The sequence below is a fragment of the Leucopleurus acutus genome, assembly GCF_964270905.1.
Source record: "Leucopleurus acutus genome assembly, chromosome: 5".
Classification (NCBI taxonomy): domain Eukaryota; kingdom Metazoa; phylum Chordata; class Mammalia; order Artiodactyla; family Delphinidae; genus Leucopleurus; species Leucopleurus acutus.
The window spans coordinates 135,296,615-135,319,536 of NC_139147.1; the positions used below are offsets into that span (position 1 = coordinate 135,296,615).

The following is a 22,922-nucleotide window of genomic DNA, read 5'->3' on the forward strand; positions in this document are numbered from 1 at the left end:
AAATTGCTGTAAGTCATAATTAGCTTAAGGGGAAAGGTTTCCTTAAAACCAAAAAATTATAACCATATTCATCAGTTTACTCAGTCCTATATAATTAATTCTTTTTTACTAACAGTCTTATGAAATCAGAGTTGCTATTAGACTTTTAAAATCTAGTTTAGCAGTATGATTGTTAAAAAGTCCTTTCTATGACTCTTGTTAGAGATGAAGCATTTTGCAAAGCATCAGCTTAACTGTCCATGAATGATAAAGGACTTAAAAAGGCAAGGTTAGAGATCTGATTATAATGTTTTTTGACAAAGAAGCTTAATGGGGACTTCCCTGGTGGCGCAGTGGTTAAGAATCCGCCTGCCGATGCAGGCGACACGGGTTTGAGCCCTGGTCCAGGAATATCCCACATGCCACGGAGCAACTAAGCCCGTGCGCCACAACTACTGAGACTGTGCTCTAGAGCCCGCGAGCCACAACTACTGAGCCCACGTGCCACAACTACTGAAGCCCGCGTGCCTAGAGCCCGTGCTCCACAACAGGAGAAGCCACTGCAATGAGAAGCCCGTGCACTGCAACGAAGAGTAGCCCCCGCTCACCACAACTAGAGAAAGCCCGTGCGCAGCAACAAAGCCAATGCAGCCAAAAATAAATAAATTAAATAAATAAATTTTAATAAGAGAAGCTTAATGAAGTTGTGACATACAGCATTTTAACCTGTGTACTGGCTTAAGTGATTTACTTTCTAACTGTGATTTTCTCTTTCCTATAGCTTCTTGCTTCTTTTCTATTTAAAGACCTTTCAATATTTCCTGTAGGATAGGTTTAGTATTGCTGTATTCTTTTAGTTTTTGCTTATCTGAGAAATTCTTTCTCTCCTCTTCTATTTTAAATGGTAATCTTGCTGGTAGATTCTAGGTCAGATTTTTTCCCCATCCAGGATTTTGAATATATCTTGTCACTCCCTTCTGGCCTGCAGTGTTTCTGTAGAGAAATCAGCTGATAGCCTTATGGGGGTTCCCTTGTAATTAGGTCTTTCTTTGTTTTTCTCTTGCTGCCTTCAGAAGCCTCTCTTTATCTTTAACTTTTGCTATTTTAATTATAGTATGTCTTGGTGTAGGTTGGGTTTGGGTTTATCTTGTTTGGAACCCTCTGTGCTTCCTGTACCTGGATGTCTGTTTCCTTCTTTAGGTTTGGGAAGTTTTCAGCCATAATTTCTTCAATTACATTTTCAATCCCCCTTTCTCTTTCTTCTCCTTCTGGAATCCCTATTACGCATAGATTGGCATGCTTTATATTAGTATCCCATAGGTCTCTTACATGGCTCTCATTTTTTGTTTCTTTCAATTTGCCTTTCTGTCTGCTGTTCTGATTGGGTGATTTCCACTATTCTATCTTCCAGATCATTTATTCATTCTTCTGCATTATTCATTGTTATTCATTGCCTTTAGCTCAGCTTTCATCTCGGCGAATGAGTTTCCTAATTTCTCTTGGTTCCTCTTTTTAGTTTCTACCTCCTTTTTACAGGAATCTGCATTTCTATCAATAGACCTTGTACATTTCTTCAATATTTTCATTATCTCCTTTTTGAACTCAGTGTCTATTAGACTGAAGAGGTCTGTTTCATTGTTCTTTTGGGGGAATTCTCTTGACCTTTTAATTGGGAGTGGTTCCTCTGCTTCTTCATCTTATTTATGTTTCTCTTACTCTGTGAGTTTAGGAGAAACAATTGTCTACTGTGGTCTTGGAGGGCTGCTTTTATGTGGACGTGTCCCTGTATAGCCTGCGTGCGTTTAATATTTTTGGCGCAAGGGCTGTTTTTGGTATGGATGTCTGTGACCTCTTTCCTCAGCGTGTGCTGACTGTTTGTGCTTGACAGGTGGTGGTGTGGTGACCAGAGTCTGCACTGGGTTGCTCTATGGTTGTCGCTGCCCCGTCAGCGACAGTTGTTGGAGCAGAAGCCCCCAGATCTGCTTCTGAGCTGCAGTGTGAGATAGGTGGGATTGGAGCACTCCCTCTGGAGAGGAGCTGCTGAGTATTGCTTCGCCAGAGCTGTCCACAGGGGAGTGTGCTCTGTGGTGTCGCCTGGCTGGGCTCACAAAGTACACTGTTGTCGGCACTGCCCTCAGCCCCACCTCCGCTGCGGGAATGCAGGCGGTTGGCCCCAGGGTCCCTCAGGCACTGTGCTCACAAAGCCAACAGCACAGATCCCAACACGCCAGTCCACTGAAGTTGGGTACCAGAAGCACAGCAGTCATGCACCTGGGCTCGCCGTGGCAGCCTTGGAAACAGCCCAGGCTCTGCCTCCCTGTGTGCTCCCACCAAGCCCACAGCTGCTAAGGCCAGACCCACCCCAGCCACGGTACACCTGCTGTCCCGCTCCCAGAGCTCACAGCAGCAGCACCAAGAAAGAGGCTGCTAAGGGGCAGGCCCCGCCCCTCCCTTCACTCACCCCTTAGCAGTGGTGCTTCGCTTCTATGGCAGGCCCGGGCTTCTTCCACGTACACCCCTGGTTGCCACCCGTACCACACTCCCCAGCCCTTCAGGCTGTCTCCGTGTGGCCAGCCCCAGTCCTCTCCCTGGATCTGTCCTCTGAAGCCTGAGGTCCAGCACGCAGCCCCTGCACATACCAGCAGGTGAGTGTCTCGGGCTGGGGAGTGCTGCGAGGTAGCTCAGATCCTCTGTGCTGGTCTCTCTCTTTTCTGCCTGCTGCCGACTGCTGCGTTCTCCTCCAAGCCTTTGAAGCTCCCTTTCTGTCCCAGCTGATATCCCCGCTGGTGAGGGAGCTTCTCAGGGTGTGGGACTCTTTCCTCTTTTCCAGCTCCTTCCCAGGGACACAGGTCCCATCCCTATTCCTTTTTAAAACATCTTTCATCCTATCCAGTTATGAGGAGATATTTCTAGACACTTCTGGGTGTCTGATATCTTGTGCCAGTGTTCAGTAGGTACTCTGTGAGAATTGTTGCACACGTGGATGTATTTTTGATGTGTTTGTGGGAGGAGGTGAGCTCCACGTCCTTCTATTCTGCCATGTTGGTTCCTCCCCAACATTTTAAGATAACAACTAAAATTATAACATTATACCAGGACATATCCAAATTTCAGAAGCTTTCTATAATTTCTAGAATGTCTATATTAAAAACATTTATCCATACCGTATAATCTGAGGAGGCTTGTCAGTCATTTGACAATGCTTCCCATGTAATTTAACATACCAGACAATCCTAGTTAGTTTAATATTTTTCTCTGAGATGCCTTGGGGGCTTGCCAAAGCATCCCAAAGTTAGCTGGAGGTCAAAATTTTTTATTTAATTAAAATTTGATATTTGGGAAGTTTGTCAAAAAGTTTCAAAACACTTGGTCAAATAAGATCATAGGTCATTGTGAGACAATACTTATTCCTTTACCAAAATGAGAAGAGATCTCAAAAGCAAATACAGATCACTGAAAGGCACAGAAACTCAATCTGGTATCAGTGGCAGCATTCCAGGAAAACTTTGTCCTCTTACCAGTGAGAGAAAAAAATCTAGTCTTGCACCAGCTTACTTTTAATAATAAATTTCATTTACTTAAGTTAAATTCAGTCTAAACTTAGTCTATCCTGACCATGCACAAACTCTTAGAGTTCCTTTTCTACAAACCTTCCATCGCTTTCTGTATCCATATTATTTTGCCCCTTAATTCTCCTATCTAGAAACAACCAGATGAACTTCCATCATTTAACTTAATTTAGCACAACTCTAAAATTTCACGTTACCAAATATCTGGAGAGATCATTTACATCTCAAAGGCACAGGAAAAGAAATGCAAATTTCTCTTCTAACTACTTACATAAAACCCAGCCATCTTGGGCTATTTTTGAACTTTCTTTTTTTCCAGTTCCCAAATATCCAGTGAAGTTTAAACAAACAAATGACACTAATAGACAATAATGTGTATCATCTGCTCACATTCACAAGCCTCATTTTCAGCAAAACGAGGAAGAAAGAATAGGATTTGGACTCAGGTACAGAGACACTCATTCACATACATCCACCCCCACCCCCCCACCCCCACCCCCACCCCACCCCCGCCAAGATAAAAGCAATTGCAAAAGACCCACTCTGATACAATAGCTGAGCCGTTAGGGGCCATTGTTCGACAGATCTCAGGGAGTATTGAGGCCACACAATGTTTCAAAAAGTATATTTTCTTTCATTTATGGGAGCACAGCTAAAGATCTCCAAGTTTTGCAAAAATACCCCAGGGGACTATAAGATGGAACAGAGCTCTGATCATCCATACCTAATTATTCACGGTTGGTGTTATCAGCTATCAAGCAAACAGCAGTTCAAATGGGTCTCTCAGGGTTGTAGGTCCCTAGCCACAAAACGGGAGAAACCCAGCCAATGTCCCATCAGAGATGAAGCTGAATAAATGACCAAGGCTAGTTCAAAAAAGGGAACAATCCCAACCAGTGCTCCACCACAGGCAAAACCAACACAATAGAGAAGGATACCCTGGAAAGAAGTAGAGATGGTCTAGTAAAGATGTAGGGCTTCCCTGGGGGCACAGTGGTTCAGAGTCCGCCTGCCGATGCAGGGGACACGGGTTCGTGCCCCGGTCCGGGAAGATTCCACATGCTGTGGAGCGGCTGGGCCCGTGAGCCATGGCCGCTGAGCCTGCGCGTCCGGAGCCTGTGCTCCGCAACAGGAGAGGCCACAACAGTGAGAGGCCTGTGTTCCGCAAAAGAAAGATGTAGTTGTAATGTTTAAAAAAAAAAAAAACAACCTGATGGAATTTTGAAATTTTTTAAATTTTATATATATCAACATTCTTTGAATAAATACTTTCTAAATTAAAAAGAAAAAAAAAAAAGGATACCCTGGTGTCGTCACACACGAGCCCAGCCTGCGCAAGCTGGAGCGACTTACCCCCCAGGCGACACTGAATGTGGACCACAGCTCCGGACGTTTCTCGGTTCCGAACAGCCTTGTGCTGAGGGGTGGCCAGCACCTGTCAGGGATAGTCCCTCCAAGATCCGCAGAGCGAAGTGTACTGTGGCAGCTGCTGGGCCTCAGGGAAGGGGCTGCCTCTGGCTGGGGTCGACCTGTCACGTGCACAGACGGCTGGCTCACCAAAATTGCTAGCAAACGCGTTTGTGTGCCCGACGCACAGTGAGGCCAAACAATACCAAAACGTTGGAGTTTGGAGCAGAGAAAGGTTTATTGTAGGGTCACGCAAGTAGAAGGGTGGCTTGTGCCCCCAAAACCCTGAACTCCCCGAAAGGTTTCAGCAAAGCATCTTTAAAGGCCAGGTGAGGGAAGGGGGTCACAGGGTATGTGATCAGCTCATGCACAATTCTCTGATTGGCTGATGGAGAGGCCACAGGGTGGTGTCACAGGGGTTAACATGATCAGTGCTTAGGCTCCGGGAGGCCTGGGGGCTATGTGCTCAGGGTCATCAAGTAGTTAACATCTTCCCCTTTGTGAGGGGTTTTCACATCTGTGAAGCACCAGATGCTGTTACCTGGGTGCTTCAGGGAGGAGCTAAAGCACAGGAGATGGGGGAAGGGCCTGTCCCGGGAAGGCCCCATAGGGTCCCGCTCGGTTACATTAGTGACGGCAAAGTCTGCTGTGCCCCTGAGCAGACACCCAGGTGAGCCCTCCTGGATTGAGGACTTCGGCTCCAGAACAGCCCGGAAGTCCTCGTGGGCCCCAGACATGCTGAGGTCCGACCACTCATAACTTGCATTCCGATTTGCATGAAAACAAAAAATATTTGACACTTTTGTGCCTCTTTCAGACTCCCAAAGTGGTGTGAGTGTCCGCTTCTTTCTCTTGCCTCCACTGTGTGTATCGGGAAGAAAGGTGTCTGCTGGCCCTTTGCTCTCTAGCTCTCGGCCACGTGGCCACTGCACGGTGGTGGCCGAGGGCAGGAGAGTTTCTGTGGCCACTCACCTCAGAAGGAAGGCAACTGTTTTTCTCTGATATTTTGGCAAGAAAGCTTTGACAAAATTAACTGAAATACAGAATCCCTGCTGTTTCAGCTCAATAAGAGCACTGAATTGTGATTAATTTTGGATTCAAAAACTGCACAACACTAACAGATGTGATTTGAAATATTTTTAATGTATTAACAACTAGGACATCTTTTGTGGTCAGTGTTTGTTGATTGGCCAAGTGTTGACAATGGCTGGTCACTGGCTCTGGTGTTTTGCATCTGCCAATGGTCATTCCTTTCCTGGCTGCTCCAGCCTCTCTGCCCCAACCCCAGGTGAGTGGCGGGCAGATCACCCTGGACATTCATCAAGAGCCCTGCCTGCTTGATTCCACGTATGTAAACATAAAGTACCCAGAAAACGGAAAGGACTGAAAAGGCAGCACACTCTTGGAGTCTGGCGTTGGGAACCGGGAAAACAAACTTGTTTTTTTTTGTTAAAATTGACCTATTTGGATTCAGTGCCAGTCAGAAATAAATATGCCCTCTTGCGGAAGCAAAATATTTCTATTTCAGTGGAAGACCTATATTGTCAAACTGTAACCACAAGTCATGTCTCATCTCTCAATGTCTAACTAACTGCATGTTTTATCACAGGGACAAGCGGATCTCTTGAAGTACGCCAAGAACGAGACCGTGGAGAACCTGAAGCAGATCCACTATGCGGCTGTCTCCTGTGGACTCAATAAACCAGGCACAGAAAACACCGACGTCCAGAAGCCGCGCCGGAGCCTTGAAGTCATACCCGAAAAAGCAAACGATGAAACTGGAGAATGAGGGCACCTTCTAGAGATGATTACAGAATTTATAACTCTAGGACCAATTGTAGCCAGATGGGACATTTGCTTTGCACTCGCTAATGAAAAATAATATTGGGGATTTTAAAGCACAACTGGAATAGCTAATTGCCGTCTATTAAAACTGTGAATGTATGTAGCAACCCTGCGTGTGGAGGCAAATAAACTCTTTAACAAGAAATTCTCTTCCTGGCCCAAATATGCTATATTTGTACACAAAGAGATCATAACTCAGTTCCAGTGTGAACAGACTAGCCACTCTAGTTCCAGCGAGAAACAGACATTTTCCTAACTGAAAACAGTGTCTTAAGACGCAGATGGATTGTATGGTCTAATTAGTATTTACTGGGGAAAAACCGAATCTACAAGTTTTACTTATGTATGATTGCTGGGGGTCTCTGGGTTCCAGATGTTTCTGGAGGCGTGCCTGCTGAGCCATGGTTACAAAGGAGAATGTAAGTAGTCTTGAACTTGGACAGCCAGCCACTAGGTTCAAGGGCACTGCAGCTGGACGGACACTCCTGGCTGGAGACACCTGCTGGGTACACACTGTAAAGGCAACCAACCTGGAAGCAACACACTGTACGTAGTTTTTCATTGTGTTAAGTAGTGGTCACATTAAAAAGATATTTTATGATATTTCTCCAATAACAGTACGTGAATTTAATGAAAGTTTAACTTTTTAAACATTTCCAGTTCAAGATATTCTACTCTTAAGAAGAGTGGCCAGTTACTTGGTGAACAGCTTTGTCAAAAATCAGTTGCTTGTCTGGCTTGACATTTTGCTTTTAGTACATACAGCAGCCATGACTTTACACAGCGGCAGCTGTCTGTAGAACAACCCACACCGCTTCCCCCTTCTCAGCCTGTTGATTCCTGCCGTAGGGGAGTGAGCCTGGACATGGTGCAGACAGGAAGCCAGTGGCAGGTGAAGGGGCTGGAGCGGGTGCCATGCTCCACTGGCCAGCTGAGTCTTTAATCCAAGACTTTATTGTCCCAATCAGTGAAACTTCATGCTATTTTAGAAAACCTGCTGGACACTGAAGCCTAATTACTGCTCCTCCCAAACCAAACTGCTCTCACAGTTTGGAAGGGTAAAAGCTTTCTAAACCTTCGATAACCGCTTTTTCATTTGTCCATATTCTTTTCAGTGACTCAGGTAAGCCAGACAACTCTGTGGAATCCCCAACTTGGCGCCTCATTACTTCCTCACAGTTAGGGACGTGGTCAGGCTGATATATTGAATTTATTTATGCCCAGACCCTGAAATAGCCTTTTATAAAACAATTCCTTTTTCCAGTTCTTGTCATTTGCCTGCTGATCGTGTGCTTAAATTAAGGTATACATCTCCACTGGTCTTCACTCAGTGTCATTCCAGTCAGAAAATTAAACATCTCTGTTACTTGAATAATAGTGTGGTTTCCTGCTCACACCAGCCAGCAACCAGCCGGCAGCTTAGGCTCTTAGCTCTGAAATTAACTCTACGTCGGAAAAAAAAACAAAAACAAAAATATGTAGAAAATAGTAAAGAATTAAAAGTAGATTTGTACTGAGAAATAAAATAATGTGTAATTTAGATTATGGCTAGCAATCCTTGAGCTTAGCTGGCAAGTAAATCGCAATATTCAGTGACAATCCAGAAATCATAAAAAATGACTTAAAATATTATAAAATTGAAAAAAATTGCTACATTTATAGTAATGGCAGATAGTATCTAATATGTGACTTAAATGACTCTGAGACCAAGGCACCTGTCATTGGCTAGGGTTCATATAGGCTTTTAGAATCAGCAGACTTCAAAACCGAAGGGGTCTGTGAGATCATTCCATCTGACGTGTCCTTTCCCAGATGCAGATGTTGCAGACAAAAGCAATAAAATGCGGTGCCCGAGGTCACAGAGTCTGCCGGGGGAGTGACCCAGCCCAGGGTTTGCTCCATGTTTCCATGCTAAGAAAGTCAGCCTTCTTTTGACCCCTCTCTTCAAAGGGATAAGCCAAGCAAAGGAAGAAAGCAGGCGCACTTGCTGGGGAGTTGTTCCCCAAGTCGCCGTTTTTCTCCTGCTTGTCTAGATCCCACTCCAGGGAGCACTGTCTCCTTCAAGACGATGACCAAAATCAGCAGAGCACACGGTCATGGCTTATTCATGGCTAAGCGACCCTCTTTTCTGACTGTGAAAGATTCTAAAGGATGAATTACAATTGTTTAAGGAGGGGCAGGGATGGCCAGAGTTGATGTGGTCTGAGGTTTAGAAATGTATTCTTTAACAAATGAAAAAAACTGGAACCGGCTGGCAGGTAAATATGATTCCTAAGTTTAGACCCTGTAACTATCTGGGAGGTTTCGTCCAGCCCTGGGCTCCACTAGTTCTAGTCCCTTTGGTTGCACCTGGCCTCTACTGTATGGCTTCCCAAGGGAGGAATGAAGTATGAACTAGGTTGAGATACAGATTTCCAGAGAGAGTGTTTTCTTGATACCAGTTTTCCTATGCCTGATGCTCAGGGGGAGGGAAGATTTGAAACCCGCTTCTTCCTTCTAGATCCACCGGATGGTGTGGCCACACCTTCTTTGCTGGCGAGGAGAGGACAGAGCAAGTCATTCTAGCTGTGGTTTGGTCTTTTTGGACAGTGAGTGTGATGCTGGGGACCTTACTGGCGGGGCCGGGTGAGCTACAGGGAAAAGCTGTCTGCATTTTGGGGAAGGTCTGCGTGCTCAGCGGGCCCCCTGCTTCTCTCCGCAGGTTTAAAGGGCTGCACCAAGGCCACGTGCGCGCTGGGAAGAGGCTGGGTTTCAGAGGCGTCTTCACGGGGCTGCGGGGGTGGCCGGGCGGCGGTCAGAGGTCCAGGGGGCTCACGATGGTGAAGCCCGAATCCTTGCTGTTGCCGCTGCTGTCGTCGTCGGGGCTGGGGCTGGAGCTGGGGCTGCCGGACGAGGCCGAGGCCGAGGCCGGGCCGGTCAGCGGGTCTGAGAACACCGGGGCGCGCCGGGCCGAGCTCCGGAGGGGCCGCGGGGCCTGAGCCTGGCCGACCGGGGGCGCCCTGGCGCTGCCCCCTTCGTCGTCTTTGGAGACGAGGATGAAGTCGTCCATGTCGCCTTTCTCTCTGCGCCCCGGCGGCGCTGCTGAAGGGGCCTGGGAAGGAGTCAGAGCACAGGGGGTGAGGGAAGAACCGGTGAGACGGTGAAATGTGGAGCAGGTTGGGGGCCCCACGGTCCCCCCGGAAAGACGCAGGGAGGCCCCTCTGATGGGAGCCGTGGGCCTGGGGAGCGGAGCACACGGCCCGCGGCCCTGCCCTGCTCATCACCCTCCTCCTGGGGCGCCAGCTTTCCCATGTGAGGGGGCGTGGGGTGAGGACAGCGTGTCCGTCCTCGCCCCCGCCCTCAGGTGTGGCCGCCACGCAGTGAGTGACGCGCCCAGATGGTTATGAGGCCACAGGCTGGCTCCCCAGTGTGCCCCCCACCCCCCATCTGCAGTGATGCTACTACCGCCTGCAAGGGGGCTGCAGGGGGAGCCCGATGTGTTCCATCTCCTCACATCTCACAGCCGGCTCATCCTGGCTGAGCGCCGGGGGTCTCCCAGGACAACGCAGGGGGCTGGGAGCGTCTACAGACACAGAAACCCGGAATGGTCCTTTGCAAAAAGTATAGAGACGCAATGGCTTTACTCCACAATTATTTTCCTTTCTTTCTGAGTAATTATGTGTTTTGTTTTTAACAAAAACAGCTGACATCCAAGGACACTGGTCAAGGTTTTGGGTTAAGATCAGAGAAGCTCCTGCCAGCCCTGGGATGAAAGTAAAGCCACAGTCTGACCAGGGATGTTCCAGCCTGGCAGGAGGAGCCCTTGCCCACGGCCAACTAAGCCAATGTAGTGGCCACACCTGCTGCCTGCCCCGCCCGCCTACTCTCCCCGAGGGGTGGGGGGAATTGGGGCAGGGCCTGAGGTCTAAGGAGGGGTACAGAGCCCCCCGGGGACCTCTGGATCCAGCATGGCCAAGACCACCTTTGGGCTATGGGCAGAGCCTGGACAGAGAGTCAGCAACACTCCTCAGGGAATCTGGGTTTGACTGACAGGCCCCCTCTGAATTTCATGTTCTCCTGAGTGACATGCGGGCCAGTGGATAAATAATGGCTCAGGTGTCTCCCCTGCTGACAATTTGCCTACTTTTAAGAGATTTAATCGGAGAACAGGAACAGAATGGCATTAAAGATCCCAGTGCTGAGACACAGCAGGCCTCAAGTTGTAAAGCTGTTTATAGCCTGTCAACGCAGCAATTCTTACAAAACGGAAGAGACATGCAGCACATGGCCCTGCCGTAGAAGGGGATGTGATCCCTAATGGCACTAGGGCAGTTTGGTGAGACAGATGGCCCTTTCTCATCCCGTTACTGCCCTCTGTGAGGTGGTCAGGGCCAGGGGGCCTCAGGGGAGGGTGTCCCCCCATGTCCATGCCCGCGGGTGCACGTCAGGCCTTGGCTTTGGCCTCCCACCCCCAGACTGCAGGTGCTTTGTTCATGTGACTGCTGTGCTGAGCTATAAGCCGTGAGAACCTTGACCTCCCACCCCACTCAGGAGCTTATCTGAGGTTGACAACAGAGCAAGGACAGTCCTATTTTCAGAGCCGTGTCTCTACTGCAGAAATGCCAAGATAACCTATCCGCCTTCAGCATACAGTGAGGACATGGGCAGGACTTGAAGAGGAGAAACACCTGTAACGTGTTTTAGCCTGTGACTAGAAGGAAAGATGGTTCCTACCATCACTAATTATCTGGCTTGTTTCTGGAAAAGCAGTGGAGTCAAGTTATAAACGGTGAGTGACGCCGCCCTCCCCCCAGTTTCCGGATAAAGCCATGACTGGCCCAGACAAGGCACGTTAGAACTGCCAGGGCTTCTGCAACCATCTTTTCTTCTTACCCCACTGCACCATTATCTTACGAACCAAGAACTGAAGCCCAGGTCAGAGGCCTGGAGACTTGGCCGACATCACAAGCAGATGAAAACGCCCCATTCTTCTGGATTCCCACCTAGAATTTTTTTCTAGACCCAAGTAAGCTTTCTCTCTGGATTTCCATAGCAATCTCAGCTACCACCTGGTGCCGTTTCTATCCTTTACAGAAACTTTGTAATTTCCCAGGTCGGTCTTCTCTTTCTGCCAAACACAGGCGTGTGTCACACGATATAAAAAGTTTCTCAACATGTCAGTCCTGCCTACAGCTGGCCAGCACGGCCACCTTCCCCGCCCTGCCAGCCCACCACTCCTGTTGCTCAGATTGATTTAGGATCGCAGTGGAAGCAGGTGCCGTTCAACAGGAATGGTCCGCGCACGCTGATGAAATGTCCCCTCTCTGTGCTGTCCAGGCAGGCAGCCCTACTCACATGAGGATACTGAGCGCTGGAGAGGCACCTAGTGTGACTGAGGAACTGAATTAACTTTGAATTCTCTTTGATCCTGATGAAGTTAAATTGAATTTTAAGTAGACACCTGTGGCTAGTGGCTACTGCATTAGCCCCCTGCAGTTCTGGACCACAGATAAAAATATGGGACCAAAGACCAGGGAGGCAGGTGATACGGGCTGATGGACTGATGAATCAAGGGTCCTCCAAGTCCCTCCTTCTGCTGTGGTGGATTTGAGTGAAGTTCATCCAAAACCTCCCAAAGATTCACAAAGGAGTGTGTGAAGGACAGACTGTGGAAGGGAGGGACTGAATGAGGCTCTTTTCACCCTGCAGAATACAATTTCCAGGACTTCCCTGGTGGCGCCATGGTTAAGAATCCGCCTGCCAGTGCAGGGGACACGGGTTCCATCCCTGGTCTGGGAAGATCCCACATGCCGCGGAGCAACTAAGCCCGTGCGCCACAACTACTGAGCCTGCGCTCTAGAGCCCGCGAGCCACAACTACCGAAGCCGGCGCGCCTGGAGCCCGTGCTCCGCAACAAGAGAAGCTACTGCAATGAGAAGCCCGCGCACCACAACGAAGAGTACCCCCCGCTCACCGCAACTAGAGAAAGCCCACGTGCAGCAATGAAGACCCAACACAGCCAAAAATAAACTAATTTAAAAAGAGAAAAAAAGAACACAATTTCCCCTCTGCTGTTGGCAGAGCTCGAGAGAAGATGTGTAATCAGAGGGAAAGAAGAGCCACATCTCTACCAGCTTCCCAGGGGGGAGTGGGGTGCGTGCACTGCCACAAAGGAAGAGCCCTTTTATGTTTTGTTTTGTGTGTGTGTGTTTTTTTTTTTTTTTGGTACGCGGGCCTTTCACTGCTGTGGCCTCTCCCGTTGCGGATCACAGGCTCCGGACGCGCAGGCTCAGCGGCCATGGCTCACGGGCCCAGCTGCTCCGTGGCATGTGGTATCTTCCTGGACCGGGGCACGAACCCATGTCCCCTGCATCGGCAGGCGGACTCTCAACCACTGCACCACCAGGGAAGCCCAGAAGAGCCCTTTTAAGTCCCTGGTGGGGAGGGGCACTGGCAGGGGGACCGAGTCCTCTGCTCCAAGGTGGGGTGAGCCCAGTTCTCTGCGGGAACGAGGGCCTATCACACTGCACTGCCCTTCCCGGCTCACGGCCAGCTCATGTGGAGGCTGCACTGGGTCCACCGGGGCTGCGCTGGCAACTGGTAGGTTCTTACAAATCTGAAAACTGGGAAGGACGATTACAAAGTATACTCAAGAAGTTTTCAATTAGCAAATTTGTTAGTGTTCTTCAAAGCTCTTTTTCTGTGGTATTTTTAGACATTCAACTAAAAAAAATATCACGCTAAATTTTAAAATAACATTGTCGAATAAAAATGGTCGGGGGGGGGTGGGCCTAAGCTCAATAATATGTGAATAAATAACTAATTATTGAAAATTAAACATCTGGGCATGGAAGGGGAATCTGGAGGAACTAATCGAGGCAAGCTTGCAATGTTACTGTTGGATTCATGTGGCTTTAAAATGCAGACTCAAAATGCTCTCTGAAAATTCCCTTCTAAAGCTGGATGCAACGACCACACAGGGTTCTCTTCTGGAAGAGTACTCTTAAAACTAAAAAAGTCCCATTCTAAGATGTCATTTTGCTTCTTTAAAGTCATAAAAAATATACAATTTACAAGCATCTGGATGCTAGTTTTTGAGAACGTAACTTAGATGAGGGCTAATGGGAGATTTTCAAGATGAAACTCTGCACACCATTTTAACAAGAATATTATTAGGAATGTTTAGTCCCATCAGATCACATGCCAGGAGGCAGTGTGGTGGAGCTGGAAGCTGACTGAACTGGGACAGGGGTTCAGAAAACAATTCCTCACTGGTAAAACGAGCAGGTGTTTCTTCGATCCTTCCTAACTGGAAAATTCTGGGATTCTATGTTAGAACAAATTACACACCATGCTGACACCCAAGAGCGCAGGTCAGCAAACGACAGCTCGTGGGCCAAATCCAGCCTGTGGCCTGTTTTTGTGTGGCTCTCAAGCTGAGAATGGCTTATGTATACATATATATTTTTTTAATTTTTATTTTATATTGGGGTATAGTTGGTTAGCGATGTTGTGTTAGTTTCAGGTGTACAGCAAAGTGATTCAGTTATACATATACATGTATCTATTCTTTTTCAAATTCTTTTCCCATTTAGGTTATTACAATATTGAGCAGAGTTCCCTGTGCTATACAGGAGGTCCTTGTTGGTTATCTATTTTATATATAGTAGTGTGTATATGTTAATCCCAAACTCCTAATTTATCCCTCTCCCCCAACCTTCTTCCCTCAGTAACCGTAAGTTTGTTCTCCAAGTCTGTGAGTCTGTTTCTGTTTTGTAAATTTTAAAGGGCTGTAAAAACAAGCAAGCTAGCGCACCAAATACAAAAACAGATATGTGACAGAGACCACATGTGGCCTGAAAATCCTAAAGTATTTACTCTCTAGCCCTTTACAGAGAAAAACTGCTGACCTATGTGGCTTAGAGGATGGACATTGAGAAGTCCTTCCCCATGAAGGCCAAAATGGTTCCAGGCCAGTGAAGTACACTCAAGACAGCATTAGGAAAGCATGGACAGTACTTCATGTGCTAAAGGGGAATGGAGGCATCGGCTGAAGGCAACTGACCAATAACTGAGGCAGAGATCCGGCTTTCTAACACCGCACGGTGGGACTGGCAGGAGGCTCAGGCCGAAGCTGCCGCGTACAGGTGTGTAGGCTGTGCACTGCACAACTCCAGGAGACGCTAGTCTATTCTGAAGGGCACTGCCCAGGGCACTGGAGTACACAACTTGCACAGCTGGGTACATCACCCCTGGCTTAGGTCACCTGTATTTTACAGTTGAACTTCACACATGGTCACGTGAAGTAACTTTGGTGGGCTTGTGTTATCCATAGTTTGAATGTGTGTGCATCCCCACCCCCTTCCTTCTCAGGCTGATGTGACAGTGTTCTCAGGCACCTGTACCTGCTTGGTGGCCCTGGGCAGGTGACCCTGGCCGCTGGAGCAGTAGTGGTCGTCTGAGATGGTGATCTGCTCGTTCTCCTCGGCTTCCAGCTGGCTCTGGTTGAAACGCAGGGAACCTTTTAGAATGTCTTTGATCTGTTTTCAAAGAAGAAGAAAATCCATGAGAAAGATGAATGAGTTTGGTTTTAAATGTCAGCTAAACCTCGAATACATCTGAATCAGACTTGTCATTGACGGTTCTTTTATAGTGTGGATATGAATTTATGACCATCAGAAAGAACAGGAGAAAAAAATCCAGCTCTATATCAAAACCGCTGACTTATGAATGACCAAGGAAGACGCCACAGCCTGAATGGCCAGGTTCTCACAGGTGCGGACGGGCTGTCACGCCCTTGGTGGTTATCCTAGAGCAGGAAGCACCGCGTGCCCTCACACCCGGCTCCACGGAACAGCCCTCAGCCTCTGAAGGGGCCCACCCACCCCAGTTGGGGGCTAATAACGCAGGCCGCGTCTCTTCACTGACATTTCTGTTCCATTCGGTCCTTCAAGGGTCGAGTCACTGCGGCCCTTGAGGGGCTGAGGCCTGTTATAGGAGGTGGTCGTTTATGCCTTGTGCTCCCGGGACATTCGTGATGAGTGACTGGACCTGAGCTGGACCACACACACCACAGCAGCTTCGATAAGGAGCAAACGGAACAGCTTTGCTACGAGGAAGGGGCAGGGGTGGGAAATGAGAAACCAGTCTGGGCTGCAGGCTGGTCAGACGTAATTGCTGGGCGGAGCAGGGCCGTGAGCAGGTAGAGTCAGGAGGGTTCTGTCTGGGAGGAGACGCAGGGCCAGGGGACACTTGCTCTGATGTCACGGTACCCGTGCCCTGGTGACCTCCCCAACAGGCACTGCAAGGGTGGCCTGTGTGACACAAAGTCAGAGCAATGGACATACCTGCTTTAGTCCTGCCAGGGAAACCAGAATTTGATCTTCTTTTTCCAAATTTTCTTGTAGTATCACTTCTTGAATATTTACTGAAAATAGAAGAATGACATTTTGTAACTAGTGGCCTGGGTGTAACTTATCTGCTGTCACACCATCACTTCAGACAAGCTGGGGAAGGCTTCTGCCAAGTTTCACAGCAACTCTTCCCACCAAGGACGCTCTGCCCATCTAGAGATGGGGCAGGTGCCGGGCACAGCACGGGGGCACCGAGCCTGGTACACACAGCCTCCCCCAACATCCCACGGATGTGCTCTCCCGGTGACAGATGTGTCTTACTCCTCCAGAGGGCCCAGGGCGCCCTTGCTGACCTAAGACGTGGTGAACAGCGTGGAGCGTTCATCCAGCGGCTGGGAGGAGGTGTCTCCGCTGGGCTTCCTACACTTCTCAGAGTTCAATGCTGTTACCTCACCCCGCTCGCTAAATAAAGACCAGGTCCTCCCAGGTGACGTACATTAAAGACACCATCTTTAAAAAATGTCAACAGTACGGTATGTTGTCAATTCAACATAATGTTAAAAATAAAAGAACAAGCTCACGGAGTCAGCAACACCTAACCCAGGGTCTTCACGGGAACTGCTTCCCTATGCCCTGCAGGAGGCTTGGCCTCTGCTGGAGAGGCCTTCAGCCAGACATGATCTGAGGACTCGCCAAGCTGAGCTGACCACTAACGGCTTCAGCAAGCAGGGGACCTCGGCCTTCCCCACCGCGTGCCTGAGGGATTCACCCAGCCCTGCTGGGGACTGTGGCTTCCGAGGAGGGGACTCTCGGGGGAGTGCAGGAATGGAAGCCCCCTCCCCAGCGCTACGCAGGAGACTGTGTTCGGGGGTGGGGGGAGGCGGGGAATTGAAACACATTTTTACAAAGATACCATCCAAGCACCACACTGAGAATCGCTGCAGTAGGCAGGCTCACCCTCCGTTAACACCTGCTTCCTTATTTCCTGGCCCTTAACAATACCCTACCTACAAGGCCTCACAAGCCACGTTCTCAGTCATTCACTCCACCAAGCTGGCCCAGTCTCTGCGCGGGGCTCCTCTGCTCTGTGACCGGCCCCCGCGGCCCGCGGCGGGGCCAGCATCCTGCCTGCCCCGGGGCCTGGAGGCTCTGTCCCCAGAGCCCTGCCGACCCGCTCCCCTCAGGGGTCCACCCTCGGCTCCCCCGCGGCCTCCTTGGAGCAGAGCCAAGCGGCCCAGGCCACCCTCTGGTCTCCCACCACCAGCTCTTCTACTGCCTCGACAATAAGCCCTGTCACACCCGACGTTAGCACAGGCGTCTGCTGGCTTATCTGTGGTCCATCACCCCCAGTAGGGTCTGGTTCAGGACTACAACCCCAGCCCTCAGCAGAATGGCTGGCGCATTTCAGGTGCACGGTAAGTATTGACTGACCGACCGACTGAACAAACATGGAAAAACATCCTTGGAACCTGCACTGCAGAACACTGCTATCCTCAATACTTCCAAAAAGTAGTTCCAGCAAGGGGCAAGGCGAAGACTGGTACTATCCACACGGGTCCAGCCAGTTGATTAGAAGCTTCGCTGAGAATAAATCTCCGGACCATACTGACAAGTCCTCTTACAGGCGGCAGCAGAAAAACAGCAGCCTTAACTTATTCCGAAAATGTGGCTGCAGCCTCTGGCTAACACAAAGGCCTGCTTCAGAACAAGAGAGCAAGATGAATGGGAATGGAATAATAGATATAATTAGAGAGGGAATGTTTCTGGTTTCCTTAAAAGCCTGTAACAATTTGTTCTCTCTCAATTAAAACAACAACAACAACAAAAAACCCATCATAAAATCCACTCAACAGGACATTAACGACAACCAACTGCAGAAGACTGACCAGAGAGACAGTTCTGTAGGTCTTTGGGAGGACTGAGAAGGGTTGCCTTTCAGGGTTGCCTCAGGACTGCTTGGCTTTTTTTTTTTTAACCATATAATTTTATTTATTTAAAATTCTGGAAAATTCAAAGTAATTTATGGTGACAGAAAGTAGGACAGTGTATGCCTGGGGTCAGTGGGTGGGGGAGGGGTGAGAGGAGGAATTACCAAGGAGCACACTTGTCAATGAAACATGAACAGAATAGAAGTAAACCACTTCCAGGATGGAAATGTAAGGCCTATTCATAACTCCTCCATTCTCTCTCCTCCCTTCTAGCTATCTGGAACCCATGACAACTCACTACCCCAACTATAGATGAAAACAAGGACCTGGAGGATAGTGTATCCCTGAATGGCCAAATGAAACAGAGGCTCAACGTTTACCGTGAACGCTCCCTCAGACTACTACGTGGGAGGAAAGTAAACTTTAGTCTCCTTTAAGGCACTGAATTATTGTTGGATCTTTTTGTTAGAGTAGCCTAGCCCTATTGTATCAAATATTTATTGAATTTTAAATTTCAATGACATTTCTTTTTTAACTTGAGGAATTCTCTTTCAAATATTCTAGGCATTTTTTTTTTAATCAACGTCTTTATTGGAGTATAATTGCTTTACAATGGTGTGTTAGTTTCTGCTTTATAAAAAAGTGAATCAGTTTTAAGGCAGAGCTTGGGGCCCAGGGCTGCCTAGGCAGTTTGGCTGGGCGGTGGCCCTGCCCCACTGAGCCGCTAGGGGGCAGATCCCCAGCTCTGGCCGTGGAGGCGGAGGCAGCAGGGGAGAGCTCCCAGGCCCCGGGAGGAAGCTCAGCCAGCGGATGCAGGGGCACCGGGACAGCCGGAGGAAGCGCGGGGGGTTCTCCCGTCCAAGGAAGTAACGGAGGCCGCACCTGGCAAGTCGGGGGCCAGGAAGAGAGGCGATCTGTAGAGAGCAACTGTGATAGGTTATGTCCTGCCCTGCGGGACCTTTGTCTCCTGTTGCCTCTTGGAGAGTTTGCTGTGGAACATCGCACGGAGCCAAAGGGCTTGGCCAGACTGCCTGTCTCCAACGTAGTGGTGGGACCCACGGTTGGCAGCCGTAAGGACCACAGGCGTTGGCTGACAGGGCTGTCAGTGGCTCCAGTGGGGACAGAGGCCTAGAAAGATGCGGGAACAGAGCCTTCCTTAGAGGCCGGCAAGGACCCGGAGGGCACTCAGGGGCCCTTCCTCAAATAACAGAGGGACACGTGAGACAGACCAGAATCCTGACGCCACCCGGGCAGGAAGAAGAGACAGAGTGGGGAAACGAACTGTGGGCCTTGGTCCAGACAAGGTGGTTAACCGGTAGGAAATCGAGTTGCCTCTAACTGGCAAGTGTTTAGGCTTCCGACGGCCGTTGGTGGGACTGCAACTTCAGGGCGAGATTTCTGCACACCCGAGTTTAAGTAGATAGATTTACTCTCCCACTGCAGACCTGAGGCCGTACCACATCACACTGGCCGTGCGGGCCGAAAATCCCGTGAACCAAGAAGGCCTAGCCACGCTCTCGTGGATGCCCTGCTTTGCTGTGAGCCTCCCATGGCCCGTATACTCCAGAGGGGTAGTGGTGATGCTGGCAGGGCGGGCTGGGGAAGCAGAGGGCAGGAGCGCGTCGGGAAGCTGCAGTAACGGAAACCCTGGTCCTTCAGGCCTAAGTGGGGATACGCTCCCTGTTTCTCAAGGCCCCTCCCTTCCCGTGCTTTCCTTTGCTGAGACGCCAGCAGCCACAGCCTAGATCGCCACGGCCGCTGCACCGTCTCTCAGGTCTAAAGAGGTGGTGGGGCTGCTGGGGGGGGGCGGGACCCCAACCCCACCCTCCAACCCCTCCTCACCGACGGGTCCCAGAGGTTGCGGTGCGCCCTCCCTCGCCGCCAGCGGTGGTCACGTGACACCGCGGTAGCCCAAGAGCTGTAAGGGGAGCCCGCGGAGGGAGCCTCTGGAAAGCTCCCCATGGGGACTGGCTCCGTCTGTGCCTTTGGGGCCTTTACGTTCCCCACTCGTGCTGCCTGAAAGGCTGGCAGGAACCCTACAGGTCACCTCGCAAGCGCCTGGGTGAGGGTCACAGCCCAGCGCTGTGGGCGTGGCCCCAGCACATCGCGGAGCTGCCATACCTGCTCCCAGGGCCTGCCTCTGGGCTGCTTTGACTTAAGAAAAAAATAAATAACCTCCTGGTGTGTCTATTCTACTGTTTTGGGGGGTTATTGCGAGTAGCGGCTGTAATCGTGTCAAAGGACTACAAACTGGGTGGTTTAAAACGAAAGAAATGTATTCTCGTTCCAGAGGTGCTAAATCAAAGCCAAGGTGCCGGTGGGGCCTCGCTCCCTGCAGGCTGGAGAGAAGTGTTCTTTCCTGCCTCCTCCCGGCTTCGTCTCAACTCCATGACACTTGTCAAGACCCTCTTTCCAAATAAGGTCACATTCACGGGTTCCGGGTGAACATGAATTGGGGGGAACACTTCTCCACTCAGTACAGCAGCCACGCTGCCTACCTGTCACACGGGATCAAAGTCATCCAGTTCCTCTAATGAAAGGGGACCAAGGTCAAGGGCGCACCTGGGAGGACAGGAGCCCAGAGCCTTGGTGTCCTCAGCAGTGCACTCCCACCCAACAGCTCTCCAGCCTGGTTCTTTGGATTGGATCAAAGTTCACCTTTTTGAAGGGGATGAAAACCAGGAGCTTCTCCCCTGAAAACCCACATAAAATGACATAAAATGTTCCCTTAATTTTAAGGCTAAACCTCTCCTGTAATCAACGGAGCTGACTAGCTGTGCAATCCAGGGTACAGAAATCCAAGTCAAAACAAAAGGGCACCTACAGAGGCTGCTAGGTGTCCTGAATACAAGAATTTTTATTTACCTCACAAAGTACTGACCGTGTAAATCCTTTGCCTAGCCACTTCCACTATATACTGATTCAAGGCAGCATTTACAACCATTTTAGTAATATAGAACTTCTCAGTCACAAATGCACTGCATGTAAAAATAGAAAAACATAATGGTCTCTTTTCATACCTTATAATATTGAAGGCAGAAATGTGAAATGTTTAAATTTTCAATGTAGTGCACATTTTTCCTTCTAGTAAGAGGCAGAATAATATAAATGATGATATAAAGGTTCTTTCTTTTTGTTTCTGTGTAGAAGGAAGGTTATGTTCTTTATAATCTCCTTCTATTAAAGCATTACCTATTAAAGATGTTGGGGCGCTGAAACTAAAGGGGAAAACCTCACAAAACTAACTGCTTCTGTGGAAATTACACAAAAATCTCATCAACGTCACAATCCCATGGGGTCTCCACTACTTTTAATGAAATGTCAATGCCGCAAAAAATGGGTCTCTCTCTCTAAGGATAATGGAAATGGCACACGAACTACTTTTTCAATTTCCTAAAATTCTTTTCAATGCTAAAATAAAAGTGTTTTCATCTATATGCCGGGTACAAAGATAACAGAAGCCTATATTCCTTAAGAAGGGCAGGAAAAGGGGACAAAAGGAGAACTCACATCTGTCTACAGAGGAGGTGAAACTGGGCGGGTCATTTAACCTCCTTGTGCCTGAGGGGTAATAACAGACCTTTCCCCAGAGGATTAGTGTGAAGCATAAACAAACAGCACAGCACCCAGGCCACTGCAGAAGCTCAACACCCGGGAGCTTCCATGTCTACACAGCCACCTGACCTCATCTGACTCTCCCAACAACCCTTCTGCATGAGGGCCATCATCCTATCAGAGAAATGGGAGCCCAGCTGAGAAATGCCAGGTCTCTTATGTGAGGTCCCATGACTGGACAGAGCTAGGATCAGATTCCGGATTGGCTGGACTCCTGAGCCCTCCTGACACACACGATTTATGCATATGGCACTGATGGGGAAGCTGGAGATACGAAAAGGCACAGGATGGAGTCCTGGCAGTGACTTGACTGCCTTGAGATGCCAGTGCCCTTTATCTGGTGGTGGAACTGACCTAAGGGAGGTCAGCCAGCGGCAGGAAGTCACCTTTCACTTCTCCCAGAGAAGTGAACACCAATCACTTCTCCCAGAGCTTTCCGGAGCACTGGAGTGGTCATCCAACAGCCTGGACTTTGATGACCCTGGGCCATGATACTGATGGGTCTGTGTGTCACTAAACCTATCAGTAACATGCGGGTGACACCTGCCTTGAAGGTTAGAGGAGATAATCGAAGTGGTCCATGTCTATCATGCTGCCTTGCTATGATTATTATTGCTTAGTATGTTGTTGTTGTTGTTGTTTCTTTCACCAGTTCCTTAAATACCCAGATAAGTGGATTCTGCTCCCAGAGGTTCTCTCATCTCTGACAGAGATTTAGTCACCCTGACTTCTGACAATAAGGGACGGCCCCAGAGGAAATACACAGGCTGTTACAAACCAGAGGGGGCACGTGTATGGTTGCCCTAGGGTCACACGCGTCCAGAGAGTGGTGGTGGTTTAAGAAGTGACCATTAGTCAAGGAGGGGGGCAGACCTGTACTTTGTCACTATTGGCTTTGGCTGGGCCATTATTAGCAAAGGGATTTCTGCCCACAGAGGGTGTGCCAGAGTTGTCCAGTCTTGGGAGAAGGCAGGTCTAGGAGAAGACTTGTAGGCGTCAAATTCGTCCTTTAATCCGTGGCATCTATTTCTGGGTGTCCCTGCAATGCCACTCCCCGTCTAGAAGGCCCTTCTACTCTCCTCCTAACACCACACCCTCCTCCTCTTCAAAGCCCACCTTAACGCTGTTCAAGCGTCAGTCCTTCCCTCCGCAAGCACCCGCCTGATGGACTCTCCTGCTTCATCTTTCATGCTTGCAACTGTCATCCAGAGATGAGGCTTGAAGACTCAAAGTTTCCTGAAACTGCA

At 49.2% G+C, this 22,922-nt stretch overlaps 2 protein-coding genes across 2 annotated transcripts in view; one reads left to right on the forward strand and one right to left on the reverse strand.

Moving 5' to 3' along the window:
* Nucleotides 1-6,748, forward strand: part of PLCL2 (phospholipase C like 2) — a 194,274-nt gene extending 187,526 nt beyond the window's left edge. The window contains exon 6 of the mRNA XM_082840367.1: nucleotides 6,565-6,748. Within this exon, the coding sequence (XP_082696493.1) occupies nucleotides 6,565-6,744 (180 nt within the window). The 3' untranslated portion in view covers nucleotides 6,745-6,748. The remainder of the gene's footprint in view (nucleotides 1-6,564) is intronic.
* Nucleotides 6,749-9,573: 2,825 nt separating this feature from the next.
* Nucleotides 9,574-22,922, reverse strand: part of TBC1D5 (TBC1 domain family member 5) — a 411,864-nt gene continuing 398,515 nt past the window's right edge. The window contains exons 19-21 of the mRNA XM_082840369.1: nucleotides 16,127-16,206; nucleotides 15,185-15,319; nucleotides 9,574-9,891 (exon numbers count right to left, since the gene is read on the reverse strand). Coding sequence (XP_082696495.1) covers nucleotides 9,595-9,891; nucleotides 15,185-15,319; nucleotides 16,127-16,206 — 512 coding nt within the window. The 3' untranslated portion in view covers nucleotides 9,574-9,594. The remainder of the gene's footprint in view (nucleotides 9,892-15,184; nucleotides 15,320-16,126; nucleotides 16,207-22,922) is intronic.